General features: G+C 38.3%; 1 protein-coding gene across 4 annotated transcripts in view; it reads left to right on the forward strand.

Moving 5' to 3' along the window:
• KLHL8 (kelch like family member 8) overlaps positions 1-24899 on the forward strand; it is a 69316-nt gene that overhangs the window by 20781 nt on the left and 23636 nt on the right. For all 4 annotated transcript variants that reach the window (XR_007151719.1, XM_047856957.1, XM_047856958.1 and 1 more), the window contains exon 2: positions 22024-22385. Coding sequence is in view for 3 of the 4 variants with exons in the window: in XM_047856957.1 (XP_047712913.1) it covers positions 22173-22385 (213 nt within the window). In the remaining variant the exon portion in view is untranslated. The remainder of the gene's footprint in view (positions 1-22023; positions 22386-24899) is intronic.

The raw sequence follows: 24899 nt of genomic DNA on the forward strand, positions 1-24899 counted from the left end.
AATATATAAAACAATTACTCATAAACATAAGCAACCTTATTGATAAGAATGTGGTAATTGCAGGGGACTTTAACACCCCACTTACAGAAATGGATAGATCATCTAGACACACGGTCAATAAAGAAACAAGGGCCCTGAATGAGACATTGGATCAGATGGACTTGACAGATATATTTAGAACTCTGCATCCCAAAGCAACAGAATATACTTTCTTCTCGAGTGCACATGGAACATTCTCCAAGATAGATCATATACTGGGTCACAAAACAGCCCTTCATAAGTTTACAAGAATTGAAATTATACCATGCTTACTTTCAGACCACAATGCTATGAAGCTTGAAATCAACCACAGAAAAAAGTCTGGAAAACCTCCAAAAGCATGGAGGTTAAAGAACACCCTACTAACGAATGAGTGGGTCAACCAGGCAATTAGAGAAGAAATTAAAAAATATGGAAACAAACGAAAATGAAAATACAACAATCCAAACGCTTTGGGACGCAGCAAAGGCAGTCCTGAGAGGAAAATACATTGCCATCCAGGCCTATCTCAAGAAACAAGAAAAATCCCAAATACAAAATCTAACAGCACACCTAAAGGAACTAGAAGCAGAACAGCAAAGGCAGCCTAAACCCAGCAGAAGAAGAGAAATAATAAAGATCAGAGCAGAAATAAACAATATAGAATCTAAGAAAACTGTAGAGCAGATCAACGAAACCAAGAGTTGGTTTTTTGAAAAAATAAACAAAATTGACAAACCTCTAGCCAGGCTTCTCAAAAAGAAAAGGGAGATGACCCAAATAGATAAAATCATGAATGAAAATGGAATTATGACAACCAATCCCTCAGAGATACAAACAATTATCAGGGAATACTATGAAAAATTATATGCCAACAAATTGGACAACCTGGAAGAAATGGACAAATTCCTAAACACCCACACACTTCTAAAACTCAATCAGGAGGAAATAGAAAGCTTGAACAGACCCATAACCAGCGAAGAAATTGAATCTGTTATCAAAAATCTCCCAACAAATAAGAGTCCAGGACCAGATGGCTTCCCAGGGGAGTTCTACCAGACGTTTAAAGCAGAGATAATACCTATCCTTCTCAAGCTATTCCAAGAAATAGAAAGGGAAGGAAAACTTCAACACTCATTCTATGAAGCCAGTAGTACTTTGATTCCTAAACCAGACAGAGACCTAGTAAAAAAAGAGAACTACAGGCCAATATCCCTGATGAATATGGATGCAAAAATTCTCAATAAGATACTAGCAAATCAAATTCAACGGCATATAAAAAGAATTATTCACCATGATCAAGTGGGATTCATTCCTGGGATGCAGGGCTGGTTCAACATTCGCAAATCAATCAACGTGATACATCACATTAACAAAAAAAAAAGAGAAGAACCATATGATCCTGTCAATCGATGCAGAAAAGGCCTTTGACAAAATCCAGCACCCTTTCTTAATAAAAACCCTTGAGAAAGTCGGGATAGAAGGAACATACTTACACATCATAAAAGCCATTTATGAAAAGCCCACAGCTAACATCATCCTCAACGGGGAAAAACTGAGAGCTTTTTCCCTGAGATCAGAACACGACAGGGATGCCCACTCTCACCGCTGTTGTTTAACATAGTGCTGGAAGTTCTAGCATCAGCAATCAGACAACAAAAGGAAATCAAAGGCATCAAAATTGGCAAAGATGAAGTCAAGCTTTCGCTTTTTGCAGATGACATGATATTATACATGGAAAATCCGATAGACTCCACCAAAAGTCTGCTAGAACTGATACATGAATTCAGCAAAGTTGCAGGATACAAAATCAATGTACAGAAATCAGTTGCATTCTTATACACTAACAATGAAGCAACAGAAAGACAAATAAAGAAACTGATCCCATTCACAATTGCACCAAGAAGCATAAAATACCTAGGAATAAATCTCACCAAAGATGTAAAGGATCTGTATGCTGAAAACTATAGAAAGCTTATGAAGGAAATTGAAGAAGATTTAAAGAAATGGAAAGACATTCCCTGCTCATGGATTGGAAAAATAAATATAGTCAAAATGTCAATACTACCCAAAGCTATCTACACATTCAATGCAATCCCAATCAAAATTGCACCAGCATTCTTCTCAAAACTAGAACAAGCAATCCTAAAATTCATATGGAACCACAAAAGGCCCCGAATAGCCAAAGGAATTTTGAAGAAGAAGACCAAAGCAGGAGGCATCACAATCCCAGACTTTAGCCTCTACTACAAAGCTGTCATCATCAAGACAGCATGGTATTGGCACCAAAACAGACACATAGACCAATGGAATAGAATAGAAACCCCAGAACTAGACCCACAAACGTATGGCCAACTCATCTTTGACAAAGCAGGAAAGAACATCCAATGGAAAAAAGACAGCCTCTTTAACAAATGGTGCTGGGAGAACTGGACAGCAACATGCAGAAGGTTGAAACTAGACCACTTTCTCACACCATTCACAAAAATAAACTCAAAATGGATAAAGGACCTAAATGTGAGACAGGAAACCATCAAAACCTTAGAGGAGAAAGCAGGAAAAGACCTCTCTGACCTCAGCCGTAGCAATCTCTTCCTCGACACATCACCAAAGGCAAGGGAATTAAAAGCAAAAGTGAATTACTGGGACCTCATGAAGATAAAAAGCTTCTGTACAGCAAAGGAAACAACCAACAAAACTAAAAGGCAACCAATGGAATGGGAAAAGATATTCGCAAATGACATATCGGACAAAGGGCTAGTATCCAAAATCTATAAAGAGCTCACCAAACTCCACACCCGAAAAACAAATAACCCAGTGAAGAAATGGGCAGAAAACATGAATAGACACTTTTCTAAAGAAGACATCCGGATGGCCAACAGGCACATGAAAAGATGTTCAGCGTTGCTCCTTATCAGGGAAATACAAATCAAAACCACACTCAGGTATCACCTCACGCCGGTCAGAGTGGCCAAAATGAACAAATCAGGAGACTATAGATGCTGGAGAGGATGTGGAGAAACGGGAACCCTCTTGCACTGTTGGTGGGAATGCAAATTGGTGCAGCTGCTTGGAAAGCAGTGTAGAGGTTCCTCAGAAAATTAAAAATAGACCTACCGTATGACCCAGCAATAGCACTGCTAGGAATTTATCCAAGGGATACAAGAGTACTGATGCATAGGGCCACTTGTACCCCAGTGTTCATAGCAGCACTCTCAACAATAGCCAAATTATGGAAAGAGCTTAAATGTCCATCAACTGATGAATGGATAAAGAAATTGTGGTTTATATACACAATGGAATATTACGTGGCAATGAGAAAAAAATGAAATATGGCCTTTTGTAGCAACGTGGATGGAACTGGAGAGTGTGATGCTAAGTGAAATAAGCCATACAGAGAAAGACAGATACCATATGGTTTCACTCTTATGTGGATCCTGAGAAACTTAACAGGAACCCAAGGGGGAGGGGAAGGAAAAAAAAAAAAAGAGGTTAGAATGGGAGAGAGCCAAAGCATAAGAGACTGTTAAAAACTGAGAACAAACTGAGGGTTGATGGGGGGTGGGAGGGATGAGAGGGTGGGTGATGGGTATTGAGGAGGGCACCTTTTGGGATGAGTACTGGGTGTTGTGTGGAAACCAATTTGTCAATAAATTTCATAAAAAAAAAATAAAAAAATAAATAAAAAAATAATATTATGGCAGCAGTCTATGGTGATGTATGGTAACTACCCTTGTTGTGGTGAGCATTGCATAATGTGTAGAATTGTTAAGTCACTGTGTTATACACCTGAAACCAGTACAGCGTTGTATTTCAATTGTACTTAAATAAATAAATAAAAAAAATCAGGGGTGCCTGGCTGGCTCAGTTGGTAGAGCATGTGATTCTAGATCTTGGGGTCATGAGTTTGAGCCCCACATTTGGTGGAGATATCACTTAAAAAATAAAGATTAAAAAAATCAATTGGCCATATTTGTGTGAGTCTGTTTCTGAACTGTGTTCTATTGATATATATGTCTGTCCATTATTATCACATTGTCATTGTTTATTTAAGCTTTTACATTTAAAATAGTTTTAGATTTCTCAGAAAATTGTGAAGATAGTACAGATAATTCCTGTATACCACCATCCACTTTCCTTTAACATTTTTCATTAAATTGGTACATTTGTGAAAGTTAATGAACCAGTATGATACATTATTAATGAAAGCCCCATACTTAATTCAGATTTTCTCATATGTTTTTGTTTGTTTTTTTATTTTTTAAATAAGCTCCCTGTGGGGCGCCTGGGTGGCTCAGTTGGTTGGGCTGCCGACTTTGGCTCAGGTCATGATCTCGCAGTCCGTGAGTTCGAGCCCCGCGTCAGGCTCTGTGCTGACAGCTCAGAGCCTGGAGCCTGTTTCAGATTCTGTGTCTCTCTGTCGCTGACCCTCCCCTGTTCATTGCTCTGTCTCTCTCTGTCTCAAAAATAAATAAAACGTTAAAAAAAAATTTGAAAAAAATAAATAAGCTCCATGCCCAGCAGAGAGCCCAACACAGGACCCCAGCTCGTAACCCTGAGACCAAGACCTGAGCTGAGGTCAAGAGTTGGATGCTTCACTGACCGAGCCACCCATATTTCCTTAGTGTTAACTAATGTCCTATTTCTGTTAGAGGATCCCATTCAGGATACCACATAACAGTTAGTTGTCATGTCTTCTTAAGCTCCTCTTGGCTGTCATAATATCTCAGATTTTTCTTGTTTTTTTTTTTTTAATTTTTTTTTTCAACATTTATTTATTTTTGGGACAGAGAGAGACAGAGCATGAACGGGGGAGGGGCAGAGAGAGAGAGGGAGACACAGAATTGGAAACAGGCTCCAGGCTCCGAGCCATCAGCCCAGAGCCTGATGCGGGGCTCGAACTCCCGGACCGCGAGATCGTGACCTGGCTGAAGTCGGATGCTTAACCGACTGCGCCACCCAGGCGCCCCAGATTTTTCTTGTTTTTGATGACTGTATTTCTTCAACACTTGAGTAGCACACTCCACTGAGTTCTTTTGCATCTCCTCCAACATATTGGCAGTTTTGATCAAGACCTTTTAGTAGCACGTGGTTACAGAGGAGTAGGGGGTGGCCAATTGCAATGGTCTCCTGGGGTAGAGGCTGGCGACCTGGTGGGAGCTAATGTGCTATCCAAGCCCTAGCATCTAAGGAGCTCCATGCCAGCTGCTGCTGTCTAGTCTGTCTCTATGTATTTTGTGATTTCCTCTTTGATTTCTGGGTTAGCTCATTCATTGTTTACTAGCATGTTATTTAGCCTTCATGTGTTTGTGTTCTTTCTAGGATTTTTCTTGTCATTGCTTTCTAGTTTCATACTGTGTGATTAGAACGGATGCATGATATGATTTCAGTCTTTTTGAATTTATTGAGACTTGTTTTATGGTCTAACATGTAATCCATTCTGGGGAATGTTCCATGTACACTTGAAAGGAATGCATATTCTGAGGTGCCTGGATGGCTCAGTCTGTTAAGCGTCCAACTCTTGATTTTTGCTTAGGTCATGATCACATCATTCATGAGATGGAGCCCTGTGTCAGGCTCTGCACTGACAGCATGGAGCCTGTTTGGGATTCTCTCTCTCCCTCTCTTTCTGCTCTTCCCAACTCATATTTGCACACGTTCTCTCTTAAAATAAATAAACTTAAAAAAAAAAAGAATGTGTGTTCACTGTTTTGGGATGGTGGGATGTTCTGAATACATCTGAATGTTTTGAGATACAGTGTTCTAAATACATCTGTCTGGACAAGTGACTCATTCATTCAAAGCCACTGTTGCCTTGTTGATCTTCTATCTGTATTATCTATCCCATTAAGTGAGGGGTTAAAGTCCCCTACTATTATTGTATTACTGAAATTCTTTCCTTTGTCTTTTAACAGTTACTCTATTTAAGTGCTTTCATGTTGGGTGCATAAATATTTATCATTGTTATACATTCTCTTGTTGGATTGTGCCCTTTATCATTATGTAGTTTTCTTTGTCTCTTGTCACAGTCATTGTTTTAAAATTTATTTTGTTCAATATAACTATTGCTACCCCAGCTTTCTTTTCACTTCTATTTTGTATGATTAATGTTTTGTCATCCCTTCACTTTCAGTCTGTGTGTATTTAGGTATGAAGTGAGTGACTTGTAGGCAGCATATAGATGGATCTTTTTTATGTATTCAGTCACCATATGTCTTTTGATTGCATCATTTAGTTCATTTACGTACAGAGTGATTCTAGGTGGGGGTGCCTGGGTGGCTCAGTTGGTTAAGCTTCTGACTTCAGTTTGTGATCTTGAGGTTTGTGAGTTCGAGCTCCACATCAGGCTCTCTACTGTCAGTGCAGAGCCTGCTTTGGATCCTTTTTCCCCCCTCTCTCTCTGCCTCTTCCCTGCTTGCTCTCTCTCTCTCTCTCTCTCTCTCTCTCTCTCTTTCTCTCTCTCTCTCATAGACATACATCAAAAAAAGTAATTATCAGTAGGTATGTACTTCTTGTCATTTTGTTACCTACTTTATAGTTGTTTTTGTAGTTCTCTGTTCCTTTTTTCTCTTGCTTTCTTCCCTTGCTGTTTGATGGATTTCTTTAGTGATATTCTTAGGGATTCCTTTCTGTTCATTTTTTGCATATGAATTACAGATGTTTAATTTGTTGTTACCGTTAAGTTCACATACAACATCGTATGCATATAACCATCTTTGTTAAGTTGAAGGTCATTTACTTTAAACCCATAAACCCATTCTTCTTTTTTTTTTTAATGTTTATTTTTGAGAGAGAGAGACACAGCGTAAGTGGGGGAGGGGCAGAGAGAGAGGGAGACACAGAATCTGACAGCTCAGCAGAGAGCCCGATGCAGGGCTCAAACCCATGAACCATGAGATCATGACCTGAGCTGATGTAGGACGCTTAACTGACTGAACCACCCAGGCGCCCCTTGATCTACTGCTTTTATTATGTTTGTATTTACCTGTGAAATTTTTTCGTTTTTTAATTTTCTTACTCTTGACTACAGCCTTTTCTTTCCACTCAGAAAATTCCCTTTAGTTTTGTTGGTATGGGAAACTGTTTATCTCTCCTTGTAGTTTGAATGATAGTCCTGTTGGATAGAGTATTCTTGGCTGCAGGTTTTTTTCCTTTAAGCACCCTGAGTATATCATGCCACTCCCTTTTGCCTGCAGTGTTTCTGCTGAAAACTCAGCTGATAGCCTTATAAATTTTCCCTTGTATGTAACTGTTTTCTTTTCTCTTGCTGTTTTTTTTTTAAAAGTTTTTTTTTTTTTTAAATGTTTATTTGTGTTGGAGAGACAGACAGAGACAGAGCACGAGCCGGGGAGGGTCAGAGAGAGAGGGAGACACAGAATCCGAAGCAGGCTCCAGACTCTGAGCTGTCAGCCCAGAGCCCGACGCGGGGCTCGAACTCACGAACTGTGAGATCATGACCTGAGCGAAGTCGGACGCTTAACCGACTGAGCCACCCAGGCGCCCCTCTCTTGCTGTTTTTAAAATTCTCTTGTTATTACTCCTTTTTCCACTGTGTTATGTATCATGGTGTGGACCTCCTTGTGGTGATTTTATTGGCAGTTCATTGTGCCTCCTAGATATGGGTGTCTCTTTCTTTCCCCAGAATTGGGAAGTTTTCAGCTATTCTTTCTTCACATCAGTTTTGTTTTCCCTCTTCTCTCTCTTCTCCTTCTGGGATCCCTATCATGAGAATGTTATTGCACTTGATGATGTCACTCAGTTCTTTTAACCTATTCCAATTTTCATCATTCTCTTTTTCTGTTCAGCTTGGTTGCTTTCTTTACTCTCTCTTCCAATTTCTGTATCCGTTCTTTTGTGTTTTCTAGTCTGATGTTGATTCCCTCTAGTGTATACATTTTTAATTTCAGATATTGAGTTCTTCATCTCTGGTTCTTTTTTCTTTCCCTTTTGTGATAGTCTCACGGAGGTCTTTCAGTCTTTTCTCAAGTTCCATAAGAATCTTTGTGACCCTTTGAATGCGTTATCAGATACATTGCTTATCTCCATTTCATTTAGCTCTTTTGCTGTGATTTCGTATTCTTTCATTTGGGACATATTCCTATGTCTCCTCATTTTATCTAAGTCTGTGTCTTTGTTTCTATGTATTAGGAAAATCAGCTGTGTCTCCTGTTCTTGAAAGTGTGGCTTTATGAAGAAGAGTTCCAGTGGTGCCCTGTAGTACAGCGTCTCCTGTTCACGAGAACCAGGCACTTCAGGGGTGTCCCCTATGTGTGTTGCGTGCACCCTCCTATGTGTGTTGTGGCTGAGCTGTGTTTGCTTCAAGTCCAGTTGGTTGGAGTGGCCCAGCTTCTCTGTTGTTTGCAGGGTTTGGTTGCCATGCCGTTAAGTTGCTAGTCTGGGGCTGCTGTGGGCTTGTAGTTGGGTGGTGTCAGCAGTCAGATCAAATGCCTGCCCTCAGCTTGTGTGCTGCAGCTGTGGTAACACTGAACTGCGGGACACTTTTCCTGTGTTGTCCCCTGAGAGGCTTTTGTTCGTTGGCAGGTCTGATATCAGACCAGGTGCCTGCCCCCAGTAAGTCTGCTGAGGCTGCAGTTGCACTGGTGTGTGTAGTTCTCTTCCCCTCTCCCCAGGCACAGGGAGTGGTGCTGTTCCCTGATTGGGCTTCTTATAGGATGTGTTGTAGCAGGAGCTGCTTTGGAGGGATGCTTGCCAAGTTGGACAGGGTTGGATGGGGCAGATCCACAGGAGAACACGGGCAGGGTATGTGGTGTTAGCTAGTGCAGTGGAGCATGTTCCTAGAAATGTCCAGCTACCTAGGCTTGGGGGTGGGAGGAGAAATGGCACCGGCCAGATCTTTTGTTCTTAAGTCTCCTAAAGATTCCTGCCTGTCCAGCACATGTTCTGAGATTAAATAACACTTCTTCCTACGTATCCCAGGTGCTTTTCAAATTGCTGCTTTTATATTGGGTCTTTCAGGGCAAGGACTCAATTTCCTAATACCTTCTGGCTTTCCCAGAGTCAAGCCTGCTGATTTTAAATACCTGGAGTTAAGCCCCACCAGTTGTAAAAACTCATGTAGTTAATCCCTACTGGTTTTCAAAGCCAAATGTTATGGAAATTTGTCTTTCCAGTGCAAGTCCCGATGCCTGATATGGGTGGGTATTGTATGGACATAATTCTTTTGTTGTCTGTACTTTTGGTGTTATATTCAAGAAATCATTGCCATATCCAATGTCATGAAGCTTTTCCTCTGTTTTCTTCTAACAGTTTTATAGTTTCGGGCTTTAAATTTAGATCCTTAATGCATTTTGAGTTAATTTATGCATATGGTATAAAGAGTCTAACTTCATTCTTTTGTGTGTTGGTTATCTGCTTTTTAGGTAATGTCTTTTTATAAGTGGTAATTTTCTTGGCTTTGATGTCTGTGTTATGAGATAATGTGTCTCCTTCAGTTTACTTTTAAGTACTGTTAGCATGGTATATCTGTTTCTATCCTTTACATTAATTTATTTGTATTTTTATACTTAAAAGTTGGTGTTGTTTCATAGGCAATTTAATGTTGAGTCACACTTCTTATGCAGTCTGACAATCTTTTTTTTTTAATGCCTTTATTTGAGATAATTTTAGGTTTATTTGCAGTTGTAAGAAATAATCTTGTATACCCTTCATCCAGTTTTCCTCAATGGTAATATCTGACATAGCTTTAGTACAATATCACAACCTGCAAATTGACACTGATTCATGTGACCACATCATAGTCAAGGTCTAGTTCCATCACAAGTATCTTTTTTTCCAGTTCCATCACAAATACCTTTTACAAACCCAGGCATTCCTCACTTCTCATCTTTCCCTAACCCCTAAACCACTAATATGTTCTCCATCTCTATACTTTGGTCATTTTGAAAATGTTACATAAATGGAATCATATATTCCAAAAGCATGTAACCCTTTGAGGTTGGCTTTTTTTTTCTTCATTCAGCATGTTACATGTTTTAGTGGCTAACTTTTTAAAAAATTGCTGAGTAGTATTCCATAATCTGTGCCTTTTTTGTTTGTTGGTGTTTAGGCCGTTTATATTTAACATGATTTGATATAGTTGGGTTTAAATCAGTCATCCTTCTCAGATTATTACAACTATGGCCCTGGGGCTAAATCATGCCTACCAGTTGTTTTTATAAATTTTTATTGGAACACAATTATGCTCAGTTATTTACTGTTGACTGTGGTTGCTATGGTGTTTCAGTGGCAAAGTTGAGTAGTTGTGATAGAAACCTCATGTCCCATTGAGGCTAAAGTATTTACTTTTTGGGTCATTTACAGACAAAGATTGCTGACCCTGTCCTAGACCAATCTTGTTCTTTTATAAATGAAGAAACTGAGAATTAGAGATGTGTATGGACATGCAGTTGATTTTTGTGTGTTGACTTTGTAGTCTACTTTGCTGAATTCATTAATTCTGCAGGTTTTTTTGTGGAGTCTTTGGGATATTCTGCCTATAAGATCATATCATCTATGAGTAGAGGTAATCTCTCTAATTTGCATGCCTTTTATTTCTTCTTGACTAAGTGCTCTGGCTAGAACTTGCAGTACTCTTGAATAGAAGTGGTGAAGGATGGGCATCCTTGCCTTGTTTCTGATTTTAGCAAAAATGTGTTCTTTCACCATTGAGTATGATGTTCACTGTGAGTTTTTCATGAATGGCTTTTATTATGTTGAGGTAGTTTCCTTCTGTTTGTAGTTTGTTCAGTGTTTTTTATCTTGAAAGTGTGTTGAGTATTATGAAACTATTTTTCTGCATCAGTTGAGATGATCATGTGGTTTTTTTTCTTTCATTTTGATATAGTGTACTATATTTATTCATTTTTATATGTTGAACCACCTTGCATTCCAGAAATAAATCCCACTTGGTCATTGTGTATAATCCTTTTAATATGTCACTGATTTTGTTTGCTATTATTTTGTTGAGGATTTTGCGTTACTGTTCATTAAGATTTATAGGTTTGTAGTTTTTTCATAGTCTTTGTTTGTCTCTGATATCAAGGTAATGCTGACCTCACAGAATGAGATGGGAAATATTCTGTCCTTGTCAATTTTTGGGAAATGTTATGAAGGAATAATATTAGTTCTTTAAATAAAATGCTTGGTAGAATTCACCAGTGAAGCCGTTAGGTCCAGGTCTTTAATTTTGGGGGAGATTTTTGATTATTGATGTAATAATTGATTCTTTTTTTTAAGTTTATTAATTTATTTTGAGAGAGAGAGCATGAGTGGGGAGGAGCAGAGGGAGAGGAGAGAGAATCCCAAGCAGGCCCCACAGTCTCAGTGCAGAGCCCAATGTGGGGCTCAGTCTCACAAACTGTGAGATCATGGACCTGAGCTGAAATCAAGAGTCGATCACTCAACCAATTAAGCCTCTGAGACACCCCAATAATTGATTCTTAGTAGTTGTAAGTCTCTATTTATATTTTCTATTTCTTTGTGATTTAGGTTTTATTTCCTAGGAACTTGTCTATTTCATATTCAATTTGTTGATGTCTAATTGTTCATAGTATTCTTTTATAATTATTTTTATTTTTGTAGAGTCAGAAGTAATGTCCCCATTTTCATTTCTAATTTTACTAATTTGAGCCTTCTCTCTTTTTGTCTTAGTTGATTTACCTGAAATTTTGTCAATTGTATTGATTTCTTCAAAGAACCAACTTTTGGGTTGTTTTCTTCTGCCGTTTATCTGTTTTCTGTTTTATTTATTTTTTACTCTATATTTCATTTCTTCTGCTAGTTTGGGTTTAGTTTTCCTTTTCTGGTTTCTTAATTTGTAAAGCTAGGTTATTGATTTGAGATTTTTAAAAAATGTGTTTATAATCATAAGTTTCCTATTTAGCACTGCTTTCACTGTGGCTCCTGTAAGTTTTGGTATATTGTGTTTTTATTTTCCTTTGCTTCTAAGTATTTTCTTTGTTTTTTTTCCCCTAATGTTTATTTTTGAGAGAGAGAGAGAGAGGGTGCAAGCAGGGGAGGGACAGAGAAAGAGGGGAACAGAGGATCCAAAGCAGGCTCTGTGTTGACAACAGACAGCCTGATGTGGGGCTCGAACTCACAAACCATGGGACCATGACCTGAGCCGAAGCCAGATGCTTAACCAACTGAGCCACACAGGTGTCCCATGCTTCTAAGTGTTTTCTAATTTCCCTTGTGATTACCTCTTTGATGCATTGGTTGTTTTTGAAAGGGTATTAATTTTCCCATTTCTTCCAATTTTCCATTGTTCTTTTATCATTGATTTCTAACTTCATCCTGATGTGATTCAAGAGGATACTTGGGGGAGGGGCCAACATGGCAGAGAAGTAAGGGGATCTGAACTTCCTGCGTCTCTCAAACAAAGAAGTGTTGAAGCCAAAGGACTTTGAGCCCCAAGAGTTTGGGAGGAAAAGAGACTGGGTTGCTACCAGGAGTACACCGGGACAACCTGCCGGGCCATAGGTGTGTGATTGTGAACTGGCAGAGATAAAACAAATGGAGGGGAGGGATCCCCTTCTGTGGAGAGACAAAGGGAAAGAAAGAGCAGCTGGGGAAGCATAAGACTGTATCTGGACAAGAGAAGAACCATGACGGGGATGGAGAAAGATCCAATCTCTAATTGTGGGCCTTTCTCCGGATTGGGGCCAGCTGCCCTGTTTGTGCACCTGGGGAGGAGGGGAGCCAGCCCTGGGCTCGGTGGCTAGGTCAGGGGTGCAGTCTGCAGTAGGAGAAAGTGATCCCCTCCCTTGGAGTGCTGTGGGACAGGACAAAGCCTGTCGGGGGACCACATATGGGGTGGCGAAGAGCTGTGCTTCCCCAATACCAGGGAGCATGGAGCGGGAGTTTGAATCCCAGCCAAGTGCTGGGGCATGGGAGTCGGTGGAATGAAACGAACTGCCTCGTTTGTGCCTGTGGCACAGTGAGGACGGCTTTTACAGAGTAGTTTGGGTCACTGGTCTGTGGAGGAGAGACTGGTGGGGAGGAGGGTGTCGTCATTTTTCTCCCCACCACCACCAAGGTGGGACCTCAGGAATCAGACAGTAGGGCCCACACTGGAGGCGGGACCCCCCTACATCAAACCACACCACTCTGCGCCTGGTAACTGCATATCTACTAGAGCGGCATAGATGCTGAGGAACTAGATGGCCCCTCCTTCAGACCAGCGCTGCTGCATTGCCTGGATTAATTTGCAGACAATTCTTATTATATAGATATATTTTTCCTTCCTTTTCTCCTTATCTCTTCCCTCCTGTAGTCTGGGTACGCTGGTTGTTGGTTTGTTTAAGCAGACATACTTAATCCATTCTCTTGATACATGTTCTGTACCTCTATCTTTGCTTTCTCTCTGGAATAATTAAGCTGTATAGTTTCTCCGTCTGGACAACCTTACCTTCTTTTATTTTTCCCCTGGCCTGCTCCTTTACTTTCCTTTCTGTCCTTCTGGATTAAGCCATTTAGTCTCTCTGCCTCGTCAGTGTTTTTCTTTTTCCCTACCCTTGTCATTTCTCTCTTTGTATGTGCTCTTCCATCAGTACCACCTCTACCCTGTTCTTTACTTGCAGCTGGTGTTTCTGGTTTTTTGCTTTTGGGTTGTTTTTTTCCTTTCCTTTTCTTTTCTTATTTGTGTGTTTCTGTGTTTTGTTTTCTGTTTGTTTTCCTTTCCAGGGCTACTTCAAGGAACAAATCAAAGCACATCTGGTGGAGGGTCCAAAGCATCACTACGAGTAGGGAAATATAATAACCAAAGTCACAACAACACAAAGCAAGTAACACTCTCCAAAAAACACCTCCTGAAGGGCCAGGCCCTGGACAGTGTATGACCCCTCTTTAATATAACAGTGCTCACAGGTGCAGAGCACATAACAAACTTATAAAACACATAAGGTACAGAAAACTAGCCAAAATGATGAAACAGAAGAATTCTCCTCAAAAGATATTCCAGGAAGAAATGACAGCTAAAGTATTGATCAAAACAGATATAAGATTAATTGGGCTTGAAAAAAGCATAGAAGACACTAGAGAATCTATTGCTGCAGAGATCAAGGAACTAGAAAATAGTAATGTTGAATTAAAAAGTGCTATAAATGAGGTGCAAAATAAAATAGAGGCGGTAACAGCAGGGATTGAAGAGGCAGAGGGGACAATAGGTGAATTAGAAGATAAAATTATGGAAAAAGAGGAAGCTGAGAAAAATATAAAAAAATTCTGGATCACAAGGGGAGAATTAGAGAACTAAGTGATTCAATGAAAGGGAACAATAGCCATATCATAGGAGTTCCAGAAGAAGAAGAAAAGAGATAGAAAGGGGCCAAAGGTGTACTTGAACATATCATAGCTGAGAACTTCCCCAAACAGACATTCACGTCCAGGGGGCACAGAGAACTCCCTTCAGGTGTAACTTGAATCGATCTTCTGTATGACATATCATAGTGAAACTGGCAAAATGCAAAGATAGAGAATTCTGAAAGCAGTTAGGGATAAACGGGCCTTAACATACATAAGGGTAGTAGCAGACCTATCTACTGAAACTTGGCGGGGCAGAAAAGAATGGTGGGCGACCTTCAATGTGATGAACAGGAAAAATATGCAGCCAAGAATCCTTTATCCAGCAAGCCTGTCATTCAGAATAGGAGAGATAAAGGTTTTCCCAGACAAAAAAAAAAAAAAAAAAAAAAAAAAAAAAACAACAACAAAAAAAACTGAAGGAATTCGTCACCACTAAACCAGTCCTACAAGAGATCCTAAGGGGGATTCTGTGAGTGAAACGTTGCAAGGACCACAGCGTACCAGAGATATCACTACAAGCATGAAACCTACAGATGGCACAATGACTCTAAATCCCTATCTTTCAATAATAACACTGAATGTAAGTGGACTAAATGCTCCAATCAAAAGACATAGGGTATCAGAATGGATAAAAAAACAAGACCCATCTATTTGCTGTCTACAAGAGACCCATTTTAGACCTGAGGACACCTTCAGATTGAAAGTGAGTGGATGGAGAACCATCTCTCAGGCTACTGGAAGTCAAAAGAAAGCTGGAGTAGCCATACTTACATCAGACAAACTAGATTTTAAACTTAAGGCTGTAACAAAAGATGAAGAAGGGCATTATATAATAATTGTGGGGGTCTATCTATCAGGAAGAGCTAACAGTTATAAATGTCTATGCACTGAATTTGGAAGCACCCAAATACATAAAACAATCACAGACATAAGCAATCTTATTGGTTAGAATGTGGTAATTGTAGGGGGCTTTAATACTCCACTTACAATAATGGACAGATCATCTAGACAAAATCAGTAAAGAAACAAGGGCCTGAATGATACACTGGACCAGATGGACTTGACATATATTTAGAACTATTCATCCTTAAGCAGCAGAATATACTTTCTTCTTGAGTACACATGGAACATTCTCCAATATCACATACTGGGTCACAAAACAGCACTCAATAAATATAAAAGAATTGAGATCATACCATGCACACTTTCAGATCACAGTGCTATGAAACTTGAAATCCACCACAGGATAAAGCTTGGAAAACCTCCAAATACATGGAGGTTAAAGGACATTTTTGTAAAGAACGAATGGGTCAACCAGGCAATTAAAGAAGTTAAAAAAATATACAGAAACAAATGAAAATGAAAACACAACAGTCCAAACCCTTTGGAATGCAGCAAAGACAGTTCTACGTGGAAAATACATTGCAATTGTATTGTCAGGCCTGTCTCAAGAAACAAGAGAAATCCCCAATACAAAATCTAACAGCACACCTAAAGGAACTAGAAGCAGAACAACAAAGAAACCCAAACCCAGTAGAAGAAAAGAAATAAAGATCATAGAAGAAATAAACAATACAAAATAAAAAAAAATCAGGATAACAGATTAATGAAACTAAGAGTTGGTTTTTTGAAAAAATAAAATTGATAAACCTCTAGCTAGGTTTCTCAAAAAGAGAGATGAGAGGACCCAAATAGATAAAATCACGCATGAAAATGGATTTATTACAATCAATCCCTCAGAAATACAAGCAATTATCAGTGAATACTGTGAAAAATTATATGTCAACAAACTGGACAACCTGGAAGAAATGGACAAATTTCTAAACACCCACACACAACCAAAACTCAAACAGGAAGAAATAGAAAATCTGAACAGACCCATAACTAGTGAAGAAATTGAATCAGTTATCAAAAATCTCCCAACAAATAAAGAGTCCAGGACCAGATGGCTTCCCTGGGGAATTCTACCAGACATTAAAGCGAGATAATACTTATCCTTCTCAAGCTGTTCCAAAAAATAGAAATGGAAGGAAAACTTCCAGACTCATTCTACGAAGCCAGCATTATTTTGATTCCCAAACCAGAGACCCAGCAAAAAAAAGAGAACTACAGGCCAATATCCCTGATGAATATGGATGCAAAAATTCTCAACAAGATTTGAGCAAGTCATATTCAACAGCATATAAAAAGAACTATGATCAAGTGGGATTCATTCCTGGGCTGCAGGGCTGGTTCAATATTCACAAATCAATCAATGTGATACATCACATTAATTAGATAAGAACCATATGATCCTGTCGATTGATGCATAAAAGCATTTGACAAAATTCAGCATCCTTTCTTATAATTCTTTTTATTTTTTATTTTTTAATATTTATTATTGAGGGCCAGAGAGACACAGAGCATGAGCAGGGGAAGGGCAGAGAGAGGGGGAGACACAGAATCTGAAGCAGACCGCAGGCTCTGAGTTGTCAGCACAGAGCCCGATGCAGGGCTCGAACTCACAAACTGCGAGATCATGACCCGAGCTGAAGTCGGTTGCCCAACTGATGGAGCCACCCAGGCGCCCCTCAGCATCCTTTTTTAATAAAGACCCTCAGGAAAGTTGGGATAGAAGGAACATACTTAAACATCGTAAAATCCATTTATGAAAAGCCCACAGCTAATATCCTCAATGGGGAAAAACTGAGAGCTTTCCCCCTGAGATCAGGAACACAACAGGATGTCCACTCTCACCACTGTTGTTTAACATAGTGTTGGAAGTCTAGCATCAGCAGTCAGACAACAAAATGAATTAAGAGGCATCAAAATTGGCAAAGATGATGTCAAACTTTCACTTTTTGCAGACAACATGATACTCTACATGGAAAACCCGACAGACTCCACCAAAAGTCTGCTAGAACTGATACATGAACTCAGCAAAGTCTCAAAGTACAAAATCCAGGTACAGAAATTGGTTGCATTTTTATACACCAATTATGAAGCAACAGAAAGAGGTATCAAGAAATTGATCCCATTTATAGTTGCACCAAGAACCATAAAACAACTAGGAATAAACTTACCAAAGATGTGAAAGATCTGTATGCTGAAAACTATAGAAAGCTTATGAAGGAAATTGAAGAAGATACAAAGAAATGGTAAAACATTCTGTGCTCATGGATTGGAAGAATAAATATTGTTAAAATGTCAATACTACCTAAAGCAGTCTACACATTCAATGCAATACCTATCAAAATTGCACCAGCATTCTTCTCAAAGCTAAAACAAACAATTCTAAAATTTGTATAGAACCACAAAGGACCCTGAATAGCTAAGGTAATACTGAAGAAGAAAACTAAAGCAGGAGGCATCACAATCCCAGACTTTAGTCTCTACTACAAAGCTGTAATCATCAAGACAGTATGGTATTGGCACAAAAACAGACACACAGACCAATGGGATAGAATAGAGAACCCAGAATTGGACCCACAAATATATGGCCAACTAATCTTTGACAAAGCAAGAAAGAGTATCCGATGGAAAAAAGACAGTCTCTTTAACAAATGGTGCTGGGAGAACTGGACAGCAACATGCAGAAGAATGAAACTAGATCACTTTCTTACACCATTCACAAAAATAAACTCAAAATGGATGAAGAACCTGCATGTGAGACAGGAAACCATCAAAACCCTAGAGGAGAAAGCAGGAAAAAACCTCTCTGACCTCAGCCGCAGCAATTTCTTACTTGACACATCTTCAAAGGCAAGGGAATTAAAAGCAAAAATGAACTATTGGAACCTCATGAAGATAAAAAGCTTCTGTACTGCAAAGGAAACAATCAGCAAAACTAAAAGGCAACCAATGGACTGGAAAAAGATATTTGCAAATGACATATTGGATAAAGGGCTAGTATCCAAAATCTATAAAGAACTCACCAAACTCCACACCTGAAAAACAAATAATCCAGTGAAGAAATGGGTAGAAGACATGAATAGACACTTTTCTAAAGAAGACATCCAGATGGCCAATGGACACATGAAACGTTGCTCAACATCACTCATCAGGGAAATACAAATCAAAACCACACTGAGATATCACCTCATGATGGTCAGAGTGGCTAAAGTGAACAAATCAGGAGACTATAGATGCTGGAGAGTATGTGGAGAAATGGGAACCCTCTTGCACTGTTGGTGGGAATGCAAACTGGTGCAGCCGCTCTGAAAAACAGTGTGGAGGTTCTTCAAAAAATTAAAAATAGAACTACCCTGTGATCCAGCAATAGCACTGCTAGGAATTACCCAAGGAATACAGGAGTGCTGATTCATAGGGGCACATGTACCCCAATGTTTATAGCAGCGCTTTCAACAATAGTCAAATTTGGAAAGAGACTAAATGTCCAACAACTGATGAGTAGATAAAGAAGATTTGGTTTATATATACAGTGGGCTACTACTTGGCAATGAGAAGGAATGAAATCTGGCTGTTTGCAGCAACGTGGATGGAACTGGAAGGTATTATGCTAAGTGAAATAATTCAGAGAAAGACAGATATCATAGGTTTTCACCCATATGTGGATCTTGAGAAACTTAATAGATGACCATGGGGAAAAGAAGGGGAAAAAATAGTTAAAAACAGAGAGGGAGGGAGGCAAACCATAAAAGACTCTTAAGTACAGAGAACAAACTGAGGGTTGATGGGGGGTTGGGGAGAGGGGAAAGTGGGTGATAGCCATTAAGGAGGGCACTTGTTGGGACAAGCACTGGGTGTTGTATGGAAGCTGGTTTGAGAATAAATTATATTAAAAAATAAACATCAAAAAAATTTTTTAAAAAGTATACTTGGTATGCTGTGTATTTTTTTAAATCTGTGAGACTTAAATAGTGGCCTAATGTATTGTCTATCCTGAAAAATATTCCACATGCACTTGAGAAGAATATGTATTATGTTGTTGGTGGACTGTTCTTTATATGGCTTAGATCTAGTTGGCTTACTGTGTTATTTAAGTCCTCTATGTCTTCTGTCTGTTTATCCTTTATTGTCAATGGAGTATGAAGTCTCCAATTATTATTATGGAACTATTTATTTTTCACTTGAGTTCTGTTAGTTTTTGCTTTGTATATTTTCATGATCTGTCATTATATGCATAAATGTTCTTGCTGTATTGATCCTTTTGTTAATACATAATATCCTTTTGTTTTTGTAACATTTTTTGACTTAGTCTGTTTTATCTGATATGCCATACTCTCTTTTGGTTACTTTTGGCATGGAAAATCTTTTTTTCCATCCTTTCCATTTTAACTTGTGTCTTTGGACACAGTTAGTAATTATTAAATTTTGGTTTAAATTTTTAAATTTTAATTAAAGGGTTTTTTAATGTTTACTTATTTTTGAAGGAGAGAGAGACAGAGTGCTAGCATGAGAGGGGCAGAGAGAGAGGGAGACAGAATCTGAAGCAGGCCCCAGGCTCCAGGGTGTCAGCACAGAGCCTAATGCAGGACTCAAAGTCATGAACCGGGAGATTGTGACCTGAGCCAAAGTCAGATGCTTAATCGACTGAGTCACACAGGCACTCCTAATTTTATTTTTTAAATTTATTTTAAATTATTCCCTTGAATTGTAGAGGAAACAAGATCTGGTGTTGGAAACCAAAGTTATAGTAATAGCAGCTTTTACATTAATAATTGCTTTTTCTTCTTTAAATGTAGTAGTCTCTTAAACCTGTTGGAAACAAAAAGTGTAGTTACCAACCACTGCTACAGTAATACTAGGTTTTGTAGTCATACATGTGTTTACTTTCTTGAGCTCTTTGTTTTTCCATATGGCTTTGAGTTACTGTTAAGTGTTCTTTCATTTCACCTTGTAGGACTCTCTTGAATATTTCTTGCATGACAGGTCTAATGGTCACAAACTCTCCCAGCTTTTGTTTATCTAGGAATGTCTTATTTTCTCCTTCACTTTTGAAGGTCAGTATTGCCAGATATAATATCTTCGATTTGTCTTTTAATACCTTGAACATATCTGCCTATTCTATCTGGCTTCTGAAGTTTCTGATAAAAAAATCTGCTAAAACTCTTATTGAGGATTCCTGTGTCTGACAATTCACTTTTCTCTTGTTGTTTTCAGGAATCTCTTTTTATCTTTGGGTTTTGAAGGTTTGATTATGTCTTGATGTAGTTTCCTTTGAGTTCCTCTTTCTTAGAACTTATTGAATGCTTATATTGATGCTTTTAATCAAATTTGGGAAGTTTTCAGTTATTATTGCTTTAAATATTTTCTCTTCCCCTTTGTCTGTCTTACTCTTCTAGGATTCTCATAATGTGCATGTTGGTCTGTTTGCTGGTTCATAGGTCTTTTAGGTTTTGTTCGTGTTTTTTCAGTCTTTTTCTTTTTTTCTTCTGTATTTACCTGAGAGTTGATATTTCCCATTGTCTTGTCTTCAAGTTTGATAATTCTTTTTTTTTTTTTTTTTTTTTGCCTGTTCATATCTGTCACTGAGTGTCTCTAGTGACTTTTTCATTTCAATTATTGCACTTGTCACTTCCAGAAACTCTTTTCGGTCTCTATTTAGTTTTTCTTTTTCTTTTTTGAATGTATTGGTTATTTTCCTGATTTTCTTTATATCTTTAGTTCTTTGAGCATCTTTAAAAGAGTTTTTTTTAAGTCTTTACTATAAAATACTCCATTAGTTCTTTTTTAGTACAGTTTGTTGTCCCTCTCCCCACCCCACCCCTTGAATGGGCCATATTTCTGTTTCATTGTATCCCTTGTAATTTTTGTTGTTGTTGTTGAACACTGAGTATTTGAATCTAATAATGTAGTAATTCTGGAAATCATTGTTCAGATTAATTCTTCTTTAAGGTCTGCTATTTTTTGTTTTTGTTATTGTTCTTTATGTTTGTTGTAAGCCATCTCTGTGCTAATGATCAGCCTGAGGTATATAATTTAAGGTCTTCTCACATCTTTTCTGAGCATTTCCCTTGGCATGCATTGTCACTTTCTAATTTTCCTTATATATGCTCTTGTTTTTTATTGTCTTGACTGTGAAAAGGAGGAGGGGGGAACAAACAGTAAGAATGGAAAGGAAGGGCACGAGCCTTTTAAATTCCCTGCAAGGCATGTCAGCTGAGAGGGAGGGACTTATAACAGTAGGTGGAGGTGTATTACCAATGACTGTCCACCTCTTTACCTGCACTTCTGTGATCAGAAGCAGTAGTCAGCACTCAGCAGAGATCACTGATATTTGGAGGACTAGGTCCTTTTTGTCCACCCCAACTCCTGAAAATTGTGTAAGCTGCTCTAGGAACATGTACCCAGCTGCTTACTTGCGATCTGACTGAGGATGTGGGGATGGACAGGTGCTGTTGTACTTAATAGCTGAGGTTGACAAAATTAAACATTTCAGTCTTTCTCTGAAGTTGTAAGCCTTCCACAGACTCTACAGTTTGATTCTGCCAGTACAATTTTTGCCTAGGTATGGGAGATAGATTCCTGCTGCTTCTATTCCACCATCTTTCCAGAATTTTCAAATTAGATTTTAAAGGCATTCCTTCACTGATATAATTAGCTGAGGTAATTATTATGACATTTAGCATAGAGCTGCAAAGTTACTTGTTCTTAAGTAATAATTTATGTGGTCATTTTATATCTAGTTTTGTAAACTATAATTATTAATGATACTTTTCTTTTGGTTTGTTTTTACGTGTTTTACTGTTTATTTTTCAGTCTCAGCCAATTGGACAATGGCAGTTTGGGTTTTGAAAAATGTCTGAAGGTTAGTGGGCTGCATCTACCTTCTGCTTCCTCCACACCCCTTTTAAGAGAATAAATGGAATATTTGAGAAGAGAGCTATATTAAAAGAAGAGTGTTGCAAATGGCTTCAGAATCTGTGAATGCAAAACAAGCTAGGAATCACTGCACAAAGGGGAAAAGGCAACAGCACCAGCAAATAAAGAATAGGTCTTCAATTAGTGATGGTGATGGAGAAGACTCTTTTATCTTTGAAGCAAATGAAGCTTGGAAAGATTTTCATGGTTCCCTTCTTCGGTTTTATGAAAATGGAGAACTGTGTGATGTCACACTAAAGGTAAGACTTTTCTTCTTTTTCAAACTCTTTATTGTATTATGAAAAATGAAGGTTTCTATAACCATAGAGGGTGAATTTTTGGTATCATACTTGTTATAGTCAAAATGATTTTAGTCTCAATCCTTTTTTATTGAAGGTGAAAGGATATAAAGGAAGGTGAGTAAAGGAGGATTAGCACAAGGTAAACTTGTACTTATTAAGTATTAATATTCATTATTTCATAGTTAATTTAACTTCTGAGAGTTCTGGACCTTACAACAACAAATAGTTATTGTTACTGAAATTAATAAATTGCTGTCGACCAGTAAGCTTTTAACTTGTGTATTTAAAAATCCTAGTATACTCACTTACTCTTAATGTAAGTTAAAAGTTAGGAATTCTTGGTTGTTTACTCAGCTGCAGTAGTATTTTAGTACATGTTCCTATTCTGGTAATTTAATCTCTACTTTAATATACATCTTTTTTTTTTTAATTTTTTTTTTCAACGTTTTTTATTTTTATTTTTGGGACAGAGAGAGACAGAGCATGAACAGGGGAGGGGCAGAGAGAGAGGGAGACACAGAATCGGAAACAGGCTCCAGGCCCCGAGCCATCAGCCCAGAGCCTGACGCGGGGCTCGAACTCCCGGACCGTGAGATCGTGACCTGGCTGAAGTCGGACGCTTAACCGACTGCGCCACCCAGGCGCCCCTTTAATCTCTACTTTAAAACAATGGTCTCTTAAGTGAGATTCTCTATACCTGATAATGAAGTAGAATCTATTTAGACTTGGATGAAAAGTGTAGTAAGTTTTAAGTCTGTGGTCTATAGACCACATGTTGTGTTATTCTGCTGCAAAAGACAGTTTTAGTAAAATTGGAAAAGTGATAAAACAGTGTGGAAGTCTAATTGTTCCTCATTACTTGTTTAAAGTACTTTTACTATTCTTATATCTCAGTGTAATATTAAATTTTTTTTTGATGATTCATATGCATCCATGAAGCATTTTCCACATTTGATTTGCCACTTTGGGATCTCTTAAATTTTGCTTTTGCTTTTGCTTTTGATCAGACAGCTTTTTAAAGCTGAGTCATAGGGATGGAAAGCATACTTGAAGAATCAGACGAGAGAATACTCAACAGGAGTCTATAAACTGAAAGCATAAGCTTTGAATTTTAGATCCAGAATGTCCAGGGGTATAGTATTATACTGTGGATAAATGAGCTATATTCTCTTTCCTTAAACTGTTACTGGTTTTATGTATTTCTAGGCCCTAAGATTTTGAGAAGAAAACCATTATATAATTCTAGCTCTGTGTGAAATTTAGCTATGTATATATATTTTAATGTGGAACACTTAAGTTCTTTTGTTCTGTATGTATATTGTTTAATTTTATGCCATTGCTCTAATTTTTAACCGTGGTGTGAAATTCAGTGACCCACACTGGCTTTAGCAAAAATAAAAATGTAAAATAGATTGTTGGAATTCAGTTATCATTCAGCAAATGGAAAATAATTAGAGTATTGATTTTATAAATTTTATAACTGAATTTTAGAATAATTTATATAACATATAACATACTGCATATAGATATTAAGTGAAAAATAGGGATATAGTCACTTAAAGACAACTCATAACTTTGTTTATTGTGTAACTTTAGCAATAGATTGAAATAAAAACTCCCAAAGAGTCAGTGGTTGAAAATTAAAATACTATGTTTTAAACACTGACAGGGGCGCATAGGTGGCTCAGTTGGTTAAGTGTCCAACTCTTGATTTCTGCTCAGGTCATGAGCTCGTGGTTCATGGGATCTAGTCCCACATTGGGCTCTGCCCTGGCAGTGCAGGGTCTGTGTGGGATTCTTTCTATCCCTCTCTTTCTTCCCTTTCCCTGCGCATTCTCCCTCTCTCAAAATAAATAAACATGAAAAAAATTAAAAAAAAAAATAAACAGTGACATGAGAAACACTTCATTAGGCATGAGAATCACTTCAGTAATTTAAAGGGATCATCATTTTTATTTTTTCATCTGTAAAATTAGAGTGATGATTAAGTTTTTGTGAGGAATAAGTGAATTGGTACAAGTAACGTCCTTATGGCAGTGCTTGGTACATAATAATAAGTGTTAGCTCTTTGGATCATTATGTATACTACTATAATAGTTCCAAGAGTATCAGATAATTCTACCTATCGTGTATTCTGTTCCTATTCATTAGAAAGTGTTACAACTTAACCTCTTAACAGGTCTCTTACTGGATTTGTTTCTTAATTCTTTTTTTTTTTTAGCATTTATTCATTTTTGAGAGACCGAGAGAGACAGAGAATGAGTGGGGAAGGGGCAGAGAGAGAGAGACACACACACACACAGAATCACAAGCAGGCTCCAGGCTCTGAACTGTCAGCACAGAGCCCAACACGGGGCTCAAACTTACGAACCGTGAGTTCATGACCTGAGCTGAAGTCGGACACTCAACCGACTGAGCCACCCAGGCGCCCTGTGGATTTGTTTCTTAATTCTAATTCAACATTTCTTCAAC

This window comes from Prionailurus viverrinus, chromosome B1, assembly GCF_022837055.1.
Source record: "Prionailurus viverrinus isolate Anna chromosome B1, UM_Priviv_1.0, whole genome shotgun sequence".
Taxonomy (NCBI): Eukaryota; Metazoa; Chordata; class Mammalia; order Carnivora; family Felidae; genus Prionailurus; species Prionailurus viverrinus.